The 12,810-nt window shown below is 41.2% G+C and overlaps 1 protein-coding gene across 1 annotated transcript in view; it reads left to right on the forward strand.

Moving 5' to 3' along the window:
- Positions 1-12,684, forward strand: part of LOC117138498 (zinc finger protein chinmo) — a 45,560-nt gene extending 32,876 nt beyond the window's left edge. The window contains 4 exon segments of the mRNA XM_033300631.1: positions 2,374-2,591; positions 2,724-3,550; positions 3,611-3,758; positions 3,818-12,684. Of these exon segments, the coding sequence (XP_033156522.1) occupies positions 2,374-2,591; positions 2,724-3,550; positions 3,611-3,758; positions 3,818-5,026 (2,402 nt within the window). The 3' untranslated portion in view covers positions 5,027-12,684.
- The last annotated feature ends 126 nt before the right edge of the window (positions 12,685-12,810 follow it).

Consider the following 12,810-nt stretch of genomic DNA (forward strand, 5'->3'; position numbering starts at 1 on the left):
GGTTGCCGTTGTCACTCATATCAATCGAAGTGGTACTACTTTTGATTAAAATTTTGAACGTTGCACCCCAGCAGCACACACTGCCTTTCGCCTTCTAACCCTCGGCTTTGACTGTTTTTAATTGTGGTTTTTAATATTTCTTTGGGAAGAGCAGCTTTTAGATGGAGTCCATCCAAATTCTGCATTTGTTATGTTTGATTTGGCTCCGCACGGGCTCTCTTTTGTCCATTTGGCAATGAAGCATTAAATATTTGCCCGTCTGCGAAAACAAAGGCAAACAACGTATGTTTTTTATTGTTTTTAATATTCATGTGGATATTACAAATTGCGTTTTTTATACAATTTCCTATTTTTCCCCACTGCGATTGAAAGGGATGCATTCATTTGAGTTTTGCGTTGGGTTTCGGGGCATATTTAACACTTGAGAAATGAGCATTTTACCCAAATGAACATTTGCTCGCCTTGGGCTATTTTTTTTTAGACGAAGGGTAACATGTAGGATTTCTAAAACAAGAGACTTGGATCTTTGGGGGTTGACTGTTCAAAAGGATTTTTATCATTAGAAGAAGTGAGAAATCAGACGACATTTTCCACTAATCAACGTACATACTTTCTCAGTAAACACCACGTGCTGGACGCTTCATGATTCGTTTGATTTGATTAGATTGGATCACTAATTGTTGACCGTAAAAACAATATGTACTTGAGCCGATGTTATTGCCAAACTGCATAATGGCGAAAATACCCCAAAAGTAGCCCCAAATCAAAACAAATTGCGGAGTAAATGAAAAAACGAACGCAGAACGTAAACAAGCGAAAAAATATATATATTAAACACACACACACATAATGACATTTCTTTATCAAGGCCAGTCCATACAGACATATCGAAGTGAATTTCTATAGTAATGTGTGTGTGGCTTTTTTTGTGGTGATTGTGACCCAATTTCTGTTGTATCAAGTGTTAGAAAATCCAACCAGCGAAATAAGGCAAAAAATACGCCTGATACATAATCGCAAGAACGAATAAAAGTTTTTTTGTTCGGCATTCGGGTAAACAAAGTAACAAATGTGGCATATGTTAAATGCAATTTGCGTAGTCTGTGCTGTTTTAATCAAGCGATTATATAATTCCTCTTTGGCGAGAGCTAATCAGTGACGAGGCAAATCGCGCATACGCCGCGTACGCCTGAATCACTTCCGAGAGTGCTTGTTGTGTGGCTTTTTCGGGGCTCGTGCAATGCGTTTGATTTTGACCTTGATGTCGTTCTCGTTTCCTCGCCCGTCTTGCCCCACGAACTGCGTTTCCTTATCGCCGCTTATCAGCTGGCAAGCGCTGAGGCAAGAATTGACACAATTCCGTTGAATTTCATCGAAATGGACTGCAGGGCGCCGAAAAAAAGGAGAATTTGGGTTGAGGCAGCAGTGCCTTAATGCAATTGCTAATGCTTCAGCTGCTACAGAAATTTCACAAAGTGCCACCGGGAAAAAGTGTCAAACTTGAAATGTATTTATGAACAATGTCGGCGGTAAATATTAGCCGTACTCGTCCGCTCTTTCGCTCTATATTTTCCGTATTTATCTCAAAACACCGCTGTGCGAGTGTCGTTTCAATTTGGCTTAAGTAATGCTCGCAGCTAACACAACAAGTGCCCCATAAAAGAAAAGACATAACTTCTGTGCCACTCTCCACACCCACCAAAAAAATTGTGAAGGGAAAGGAAAACCCAAAAGAGAGACAAGAAAGCCGTGAAAAATTGTAGCCAAACGAATATATATACCATATACAGCAAAGAGCACATCGAAGTACATACACTAAGTTTCGGAGTGCCACCCACTTTTCCGCAGATTGCGTATACGCCGGGTGGGTTTTTGTGTGTCAGGTACTAAAAGCCAGGACACAAAAGACTGCCAGGCCAAGACCAATACCAAAAGCAAGACCAAGACCAAGCCAAGACGACATTGATGTTGAATAATAACTCAGACAGAGCACACATATAGCAAAACGCCGAAATGAGAGCGAGTTGCAGATGAAAAGCTCCCTTTGTGTCTGTGTAGTCAGGAGCGAGGAAATGATTTCCTTGCTGCGGCTTTTATTGTCCTCCGTGTACGTGTTTATGTGCGAGTGCCCGTATATATTTGACATGATTTTTTATGAGTTCAAGGTCTCGGTTGGCGGTTCGGCGCCACCTGTTGGCAACCATTTGTGGGTCGTGGTGTGTCCCAAAGTATGATGCTTTAATCGGGAAATGGGAAGTAGACTTCTTGCTTAGAATAGGAGTAGAATATGAGTCTAAAAATACCATTAATACAATACTATCTCGTTATCAGAGTATTCGTATTCTAACGCATGTGACCTTTCTCCGATTTCAGGCGTAGTATTCAAAGCCCACAAACTTATATTGGCGGCCTGCTCAAAGAAGTTCGCCGATCTGTTTGAGAACACGCCCACAAATGGCCAGTGCGTCATCATACTGGAGGCGACCACGCCGGACAACATGGCCGCTCTGCTGGAGTTCATGTACAAAGGCGAGGTCCACGTCTCCCAGGAGGCGCTCAACAGTTTCCTCAAGTCCGCCGAGAGTTTGCAGGTGGGTAATGAATTTATATGAGTTGCCGTGGGGGCTGCGTTATCCGGAAAAAGCTCGCCGTGTTTGGGTTGGGTACTTTGTAACTAACTGGTTTCCGCACCATTTTTAATTCGTTCTTTCACCTATGTGCAGGTCAAAGGTCTGTCCACGGAAACGGGACGTCTGGCGGCGCAGCAGGCACAACAACACATGGGCGACCTGTCGCCACTAGACTCGCCGACGGGCAGGCGGAGCATAAGGAACAGCCTGAGCGGCGGTAGCAGCATCGTTCCCGGCGGAGTCGGAATCGGTCTGGGAGGAGGCGTGACGGGAGCCAACTCTATGCCCGGCATGGGCATCGGCAACGGGTTGAGCCTGGCCGGTATGGCAGCTGGCGGAGGAATGGCGGCGGCTGCAAATGCGGCGGCCAGTAGCCTGAGCACCCTAGCGGCCAGCGCGAATGTCGTTGACAGATGCGGCAGTGCTGGCGCCAACATTATCAGCGGATCGGCGTCAGGGATTGGCGGCTCCCACAGCGGAGGAGCAGGCAATAGCAGCGGCGCAGTTGGAATCGGTGGCAACGGAGTCGGCAGTGGTGGCGGCAACAATGGACCCATTAGCCTGGGAAGCGGCGCGGGCGCTGCTCACCATCTGGGCGGATCCACCGGCATCTTGAAGCAGGAGTGCGACTCCCTGATGCATCCGGGTGGCAGCAGTTCCTCTTCCGGAATGGGCTACACCCATGTGCCGCCCATCTACCGGCCTATTAACTACGAACCTCCGCGCAAGAGGGCCATAGTCCGCAGTCCGTATTCCGAGCAGGAGCAGCGCGGTTCCGTCCTGCGGGATGGATCCAAGTCCTCCGAGTGCCCCAGCCCCATCAACAAGCCGCCGTACCACCGTCCCTCGTCCAGCGCCTCCTCCACGGCACCTACCGAGGCCGACACCATGCACTCCGAGCGCGCATCGCCACAGTCCAGGTGAGTTCACTAAGTCCTTTCCCCCAATGTGCTTAAACTAACTTGAGTACCTTTCCCCAGTCGCTACGAGAACCATAGTCCCAGTACCACAGCGGGAAATGGAAACGCCACGAGTAGCTTGGAGCGCATTGTGAAATCGGAGCGCAACAATGGCAGTGCCAATGAGGCTAATGACGACGACCGCGAGCTTATGGATGAGTCTACAGATGTGAGTAGTTAAAACGAAATTGGTGAGAACAATAATATTTACAATTTTGAAACGAACAGAACGGAGCCGAGGATCTGCGCGTGAAGCTAGAGAACTTAAAGTACTCACCACCACCGCCGCCAAACTCGAACACCTCGTCGACCACACCGAATGCCCTGCTGGAGAACCTGAAGGCGGACGGAACGCTGTCCAGTAACCTGGCCGCGTCGATTGCGCCGGCGGACATGTTGAACGTATGGAACGCGACCAAGATGAACAACAAGAACAGCGTGAACACGGCCGACGGTAAGAAACTGAAGTGTCTCTACTGCGATCGTCTGTACGGATACGAGACGAATCTGCGGGCACACATCCGGCAGCGTCACCAGGGCATCCGAGTGCCATGTCCCTTCTGCGAGCGGACCTTCACGCGGAACAACACGGTGCGCCGTCACATTGCCAGGGAACACAAGCAGGAAATCGGATTGGCGGCGGGGGCAACAATTGCTCCAGCACACTTGGCAGCGGCAGCTGCAGCATCAGCAGCGGCTACAGCGGCAGCCAGCAATCATTCACCATAGGAAGCAGCCGCAACAGCAGCGGCATCAGTAGTCATGAACGCCAACAAGGAGGCGGCAAAGCAGCGCAAACGTAAAACACTCAAGATGGCACTGGAGAAGTGCATGCAGCGACGGGACGCGATGGTGGCGGAGACCACCACGGGGGCAGGAGGAGATGGGGCAGAGGCAGGGGAGTCGGGCGAGGCAGTCGACGGGGCAGGGTCGGAGGAGGGAGCCGGTTCAGAGGGCACTGAACCGCTCACCTACGAGCAGCAGCAGCAGCGGATGCACCAGGAGCTGACGCAGCAGATCAGGGCGGCCATGGCGGCGGAACAGGCCGCCGAGGCGATGGATTCGACCATGAACACCACGGTCAACACCGCCACGACGACGACCACAACCACAACGAATACCACTGGCAACACCAGTGATGGTTGTAGTGACGCGGAGGCTAGCGATGGTAGCGATCGACCCATGGAAGTGGACGAGGACCAGCCACCGGAGCCACAGCCAGGATCTGAGCTCGTTGTAGTGGAGCCCAAGATCGAGGTGCTGTCCGAGTCGGAGGACGAGGAGGACCGACTGCACATGTCCGAAGCCGAACCGGATATCCAGGCCGAGGCCATTTATGATCACATGCCCAACACGCCCACCAGCCCCCCACACATAATACCGCCCAACGATACGCCCACTCTGACCTCCACGCCCAAGGTCAATGTGGAGCAATAGGATGAGGAGAAACGAGGAGATGCCCCCAGAGGATGCCCCCCAAAGAAGCTGCTTAGATTTAGGCTAAGAATCGATGAAACGACGGAGTGAAAGATAGACGAGTGATTTACGCGCGCAAAGAAGATGAAACATGACTACTGATGCAACTGCTGTTGCCCTCGGAGACCACCTACCAAGCTGGACAAGAAGACCCAAACTGGGCACATTGATTACTATAACTAAACAAGGAACTACCTAATGATAAGATGTACCACACACGTGCACGTGTGCACACCAAACACACAGCAAACAGACAGACAGACAAGCGAACACACGAAGAACAGAAGGCAGAATTTGATGACCACCAACCTTTTGCAGGCATTTTTATTACGAATTTGAGTTTCAAGCCAACCACAAGCAGCAGGCACAAGCAAGAGCAACAAATCCAAACCAAATTAATGGCAGTATGAAACAGGACACTCAAGAAACCAGAAACAGAACCACAAATATAGAATTAAATGCAATCCGGCTGAAAAATCGTTTTCAGGGTGCTAATCAAACAATGAAAAACAAATGAAACTTAAACTAACGAAATAGTAATGCAAAAAGTTTGAACGTTTTTGATTGGTACCGCCCAAAGAGTAGCCAGCATAGCAAAAACAAAACGTTGAGTATTTGTTTATTCGTGTGTGTTGAGGGAGTAGATCGATGATTAGATTATTGTCGCATATATTTTTGATTTCCTATAGAAACGTCACAGAACTGCAAGTTGCCTCAAATCAAACGAAACGACAATGCTAAGCCTAAAAAACTGAATTAAATAAGACGCGAGTAACTAAGATAAAACACTGCAAACACATAGCAACACATGCAACAAACAAACAAACTACAGAGCAACAATAGCAACAACAAAACCGCAACCACAAGTACCTGCAACAATAAAATAGTATAAACAAAAGAAACAAAATACAGAATAGAGAAGAGAAACGCTGAGAAGAACCTAGGGAGGAGCCAGGATCCGATGATCCTTGAGTGCACCACTTGGACCAGATGGTGGCTCCCACTTACCCGAAAGTCTGCCCCTTTGTCCGGTTTTTTTGTACATAATTTTATTAAATTAATAATACGAAAAGGCAAACGGGCCAGGAGTAGGGATATGTGAGGAGACCACTGCTCCACGGCCACCAGGATTCCAGGATCTGTGCTCGGGGACAGACGAGTTTTGCTTTAAGGAAGAACATTTTGCTTTGTGATTTTCGTATTGTTTTATGATTTTCCTTCAAGTTTAGGCCTCAAAATTTTATACAACTGCTTTTCGGCTACAAAATCTAAACCAACATATTCAATTCCGAATTCAGAAGTTTCTAACGAAGTAAAAACAATTGGTAAATTGGGTGCCTATAAGAAATATATAATTAAATGACTACTAGTAAAATTTTATAAACAAAGAAGAGTATATTTAACGATGAGCGAGAAAAGCAAATAGCAAAGAAAACGTAAAGTAAATATAATTATTTTTTAATTGAATAATTCTAGCCAAGTGTGAAACATGTTAATTAACAAACGCAAATATTACGCAAAAACCACTCAAAAACGTTCTCAAAAACTTGATGGCAACAACAAAGGCAACAAACAGCAATAATTACAGCAACCAAACGAAATTCAAAATCAAACTTTTGGCACACCTTTGGAAAACATTTTTCGTACAAATGAAAATTCACCAAAAAAAATCCAACCAACAAAAATTCAAAATTCCTTTTTTCGGCTCTTATAATTTCGATGGCTACATGAAGGGGGAAAGGACTGACTTTCCCCACGTCAAATAACAAATCCCACAAAGAAAAGCTGTAAAATACTGAACAGAAGTAAACCATTTTGTTGTAAGCGAACGAGAAACCTAGAATGGAAATCTAAGAAAATGCAATGGAAAATATTGAGAAAATCTGCCAAGGCTACCAAGTTCTTGGCCTGTAAATACATTTATTATTACTATTAACGCATATATATCCATAGCATGTGTATGCGTGGCCTCAGTTGTATAATGATAAAACCTAGATATAATATGTATTCGTATACCTGTAAACCTATACCTAAACTACTAAGCGCATATGTAGGAACACACTAGGCTCGCCAACGGAGAGGAGAGAAGAGATGAGTAGGGTTTTATTTGATCAGGGCCCAACTGAATTTCAATTGTGAAACTGTCTTCATTTCCACGTTTTCGTTAGCCAGGCAATAGACTAGAGCAGTCCATAGCAGTCCATAAAATAGCCAAATGTTGAATATGAAACTACCTTTATTAACTGTTGAACCACAAGACACCGCACACGAGACACACTATCCATAGAAGATGCAGATGCAGATGCAGACTACCAGTGTCACCCGATCCCCAGTTTGTTCTGTGATATCGTTTTCAAGTTGCAAGCGAGTGGCGTATAGTTTCGTTGTTTTTTCAGTTCTTTTTCGTTTTACGAATAAGTTGTCAACTCGAATTTTATTTGGCATTCGTGTTGGGCTGAAAGGCAAATTCAAAGCAATAGCAATATCTGAACCAAACTACCTCTTCGCATCCAAGCAGACTTAACCCCCGGTTGCCGGTCCGACCTTGCACACCCCCGCCAGCGTTCGCTGGAGTCTGAATTACATTTTATTTTTAAGTACGTTGGTGGGGCGCAGGAGCTCGGATTTTGGCGCTGGGTCAGCCATCAGTCAGTAATTCAATCCGTCAGTCAGTGAATCAATCAAACAATGTTTAATAGTAACTACTTAGTTGTCGGGGTTAATTGGAGTAACCAGCACACCTTAGTTGATACACGCTACCTACTTTTAGTTTACGTTAACTTAGTTCTTAGTTGCGCTTCGCGTTTCGTCTTACAATTAGAGTCTAATCAAACTCAGGAACTCATATACCTCAGGAAAGAACCTACCTCTTTGTGTTTTTAATCTTGTTTGAACTATTTTTATTATTTTAATTGCTACGATTAGCGAGTATATTTTATTTTTCGGTTTGCATGGGACAAACAAACAGAGGACGCGAGCAGAAACACATAATGTTTCGCTGTAATCGAAGATGCTATCAAGAAAGCTTTAGTTCTTAGTTCGATTATCGGTTAGCTAGCTAGTGGCTAAGTGGCACCTAAGTTTAGTGAGGACTAATTTTAAATGCAAAAGACACAATCACACATGAACACACAATAGCAATAATAAGGGAAACCAGACCAGATCGAACTGCAATAGTAAACTGAACTACCTCAATTAGCCATAGACTGCGCAGTGACGAGATGAGCATGATACCACATATACTTATACTTTCGTTACCACTTCGTTTTATTCTTTTTGTAAAATGGTGACACACATACAGACCCTCATAAACTCAGACCCACACAGTGAAGATCCTTTGGAATAGGATGAGAATAGAATGTATCGGTGGAAAGCCACTCTTACTGGTTACTGATTACAGATTATCCCATAGACGTTTTCATGTAAATATGCGCTGAGCACACAGAGCCCACGAAATTCAGGCAAAACAAAACAAAACAAAAAACATTTAATGTAAAACTACGAGAATATACCTTTGGCTAAACCCTAATTATACGAAAATATCCAAAACTTTTACTATGTATGTGTAGAGAGCAGACGATGTAGGCGATATGTGACCAGGATTAAGATCATTTGTATACATCAATTTCGGCAAAGCAACTGAATGAGGCAAACCAAACAAAAACACGAGAAAAGCGAGAAAAACGTAACTCTTTATAATCTTACTGTAAACAAAAATACAAAGAAATTATTTAAGGCTACAAAATTTACCCCAAAAAGGAATGAAAATCCACAAAAAAATTAAGGTATGGTATACTTTTGCTTGAGCCAAGTCCAATGGCAAATCACAAGATTTGAGCAAAAAAATTGCATTAAATTAAATTCAAAGCCAACCCAACACGGTTATAAAAATTAATGAAAAAAATGAAAAAAATCATTTTGCTAAACGAAGATAAAACATTTTCTAAAAGAAACTTGCGTGAATAAGCAAACTTTACAAAACAAACATTTTAGGCTTAACTTTTGGCTAAAGTAACATAAAAATTATAACAAATATTAGGCACAGGCAACACTCTATGTACGTGCATCAATTATACATAAATATTTATTTAAAAACGAAAAAGCAAAAATACTTTTATCTGTAATCAGATTTTAGGCCCCACTTTTCGACAAGCGGCGTAAAATAATTTCTTTGTAAAATATGTTTGCAAGCTAAACGAGAATCGAAAGAAAAATCCCAGAAAGCGTAATTAACTTAATCTAAAAATAAAAACACAAATGTCGCCATTTTGCATTTAGAGCGTACAGTACAGTAAAGCACACGAAACGTGGACGAAATGTCACGAGATCACACAATTATTGTACATAAAATAAATTAAACAAGAAGCATTGTGTATTGTAAATTCGTAACTTTTCAGTAATCCTTAGTTACGTTTACCTTGAGTTGTATAAATTAATTAGTAAGCCAATCCATAAACAGAATTGAAACTGTAACAAGGATACAAATATAATAAATGTAACTATATAAATAATAGTGTGCACACGTACAAAACAAAATTTAAGTTCAATTTAACGTGAAGTTTAGTGCACCGAACATTTTGTAAGAGCTCGATGTAATTTTTGTTATATATTTTTGTTAGTAATTGTTTTTCTATTAATATCTAGCGCGAAATGTCAACAAGCAAATAACACGAAAGCCCCTCAACAAGCCAATTGTACTTACGATTACTTTTCGATTCGATATGATTTTGTGACCCTTTCAACAGAACCAACTCCCCAATCCCCATCCCAATCCGCCCCATTATGCCTACTTTACCTAAGTTATTTCAAATAACTATAAAATAATAAAAAGAAAAGCGAAAAGCGAACACTGCATGCACCAACCCAGTTTAAGTTAAGTGGCAGAAGATGTAATATATATTTTGTATGATTTGAAGTTCTGTTCGATCGCAACAAATTGGCTTGTTTCCGCATTACATTATACACATTTTTCTAATTTGTAACAATTATACGATAAAACCTAAATTTATAATCTATAAACACGTAAATGCTAAAACAAAATGCAACTAAATAAATGTTAAACCCCAGAAAAAAAACACAAACCACTCCCAATTGGCAATTTTATTGGTTAACCAAATTAAACACAAATCAAAACCTCCCATTCCCACAGTACTGACAGCATTTCGGACTCGATTGACCCCAAAAACATAAATGTAACGAAATATGTATACTAAAGTTTACGACTATCGAAAGTAATTTAATGAAAAAAATTAATGTGTTTAGGCCTAAGCAACTTTACAGTTCAGTTCAATGCGAAATTTGAAGATGAAGCTAGTTGTATGTACGCCATAGTATATGGCATATGGTATATACCCCATATATAGAGCATTCCCACGTCTCCCCTGCCCTCAGTGTGTAAATCAAGTTGTTGTAAATTTGTCTAACACGATGGATCGAAGGAAGTACAAATTATATTTAATGTGTGTATTTTGATTGTTTTATTTGAACCCACGCTTTGGTTTTCCCATTCAAATTGCGTTCGCATTGCGTATAAGTCACACTTGAAAACTACAAAAACTTTTGGAACAATGACGAGTACAAAATTTCAGGAAAAACAAACGAAATTTAGCAGATAAATTAAAATTAATTAAATATATATAGAGTCGAGGTATCGATAGAGAGGAAATCGTACAAATTTTTCGGCATAAATATAAAGTTAAAATTTTAAGCAAGGCTGTCGGTCAAAAAACGAGCAGTTGGTGTGACTTTTTAGGATTGAAGTTAAGTTTCCACACAGATTAAACCCCTATGATTTCCTTTATTTGGACCAATTATTTTTGAAACCAGAATGAATGCAACAGAACTTGAGTTACACATGAAAGTTACCACGAAGAACTATTCGACTTACTTTGTTCTGAACTGAAAAGTTTTCGAATTACCCAAACGAAATTTTAACCACTTGAATTCAAAAAAGACGACAACGGTCCACTTGCGAGGGAATTTCGGAATGAGAAGTACTTTACGTGCATAAGGTTAAATGAAAAACAAAAAATAGTTTTAAAAAAACGCAAATCCGTTTGGAGCAAACTCAGGGCATTATCAAGACTCACGACGATGTATACATGCATTTAATACAAAAAAAAAAACAAAAAAATAAGAAGAAAACAGAAACTTTTTTCGATATGTATTACGATTAAAAAATAATGAAAGCAACCGCAAAACGGATGTAATAATCATGCGAAACGATTATGAACAACTCAGGTATTAAATATTAAATGAAATATTTTTAAAAACTTATAACGAATCGAGAGGGCAGTCGGAATCAGCATTTTCACAAGTTGTGCAATATTCTTAAAGTTTTCTAAATACGTAATAGTATTAATAATCTAATATGCGATCATGGCAAGGATCAGTGAGTTGAGATGTTCATAAGCATGGGATCCGAAAGGTTGAAGATCGAGGATCGATGATTGAGGATCGAGGATTGAAGATTGAAGATTGATGATTGAGGGAAGGTTAGGTGAGTTTTTGAAGCACATGAGGACTAGGCGTGTAGTAACCAGCCCTAAGTATTTTTAGTTTTACCACCCACACAAGTCAAAGAAGAACAAGCCACAACAAACACACTCACAGAAACACACACACATACTCGACGCGAAATGCGAAAATAGTGAAATAAATAGCTAAATGAAAATGAGTTTATATAAAGAAGGAAAACATAAAACTGTGATTACATTTGATTGTCGAAGCGTTGATAAGCAAGTGTTGCATAATTATTGAGCGAAAGAAAAACGATGAAACGAGAAATACGATTGAAAATGGAGTTATGTACTATTATTGAATCTGAAACCGCTTTTGATTTCGAATATTGGCACAGTGTCTAGCATGCGACAGAGCATAAGTAAATAAATAAATATTAATTAGCCGAAATATTAAACTTCAAAAGAACGACTAAGAAATACAAATTATAATTATCTAAGTTATTCGAGATTAGTGAACCTGCCCTAATTTTACAAGTCACCTGTAACAGTTTTTACCCTGGCTAAAAATCCAGAGCTGCGAAAAAAATCCCTCGATTTAGTTCACATTTCTCCGAACGATTTCAGTATGTAGTGCACCTTAGTTAAAAATTAAAGTCTGAGATTTTACATTTATCGTATATGGTCGAAGTATACACCTAAAGAGCGCACTTGAAGCGCGAGTCTAAGCCCGAAGCGGTTAATTTAGTTTTTTGAACTACTACTACTAACGAGTCAAAATCCCACACGCTACGTATTTGGCTAACATTAATGTAAAAATCAAGAAATCCAAGGATCGATTCAGAAGGATACGTTTTCGGAGCACGCATATGATTTCTAAATAAGTATGTATGTATGTCTGAAGAGTGCGCAAGCGAAGCAGCTTAAATATATATTTTAAACACGAACTCGGATAAAAACTTACGATTATGCCATACATTTTTGTGTAACATATTAAAAACTACGAGTAAGCTAAACCCACAGTCACACAAACCAAACGCATTGTAACAGAAACTCACAAAACACGGAGAGGAAATGGGCAACCAGAATGGAATTAAGCATAAAAGTATATGAACGAAAACTAAATTCAATAAACTTGTTGCTAAAATATAATAAAAGTAAGACCATGGTTTTATTTCGGGCGGATTGGGTGCCAAACTTTGTTTTTATAAAGTGTACTGCAAATTATTGACTTTTGAATTACTTTAAAAAGTATCCGTTATACGTTATTTTAATTTTCAAATATTT

Source organism: Drosophila mauritiana, chromosome 2L, assembly GCF_004382145.1.
Source record: "Drosophila mauritiana strain mau12 chromosome 2L, ASM438214v1, whole genome shotgun sequence".
NCBI lineage: Eukaryota > Metazoa > Arthropoda > Insecta > Diptera > Drosophilidae > Drosophila > Drosophila mauritiana.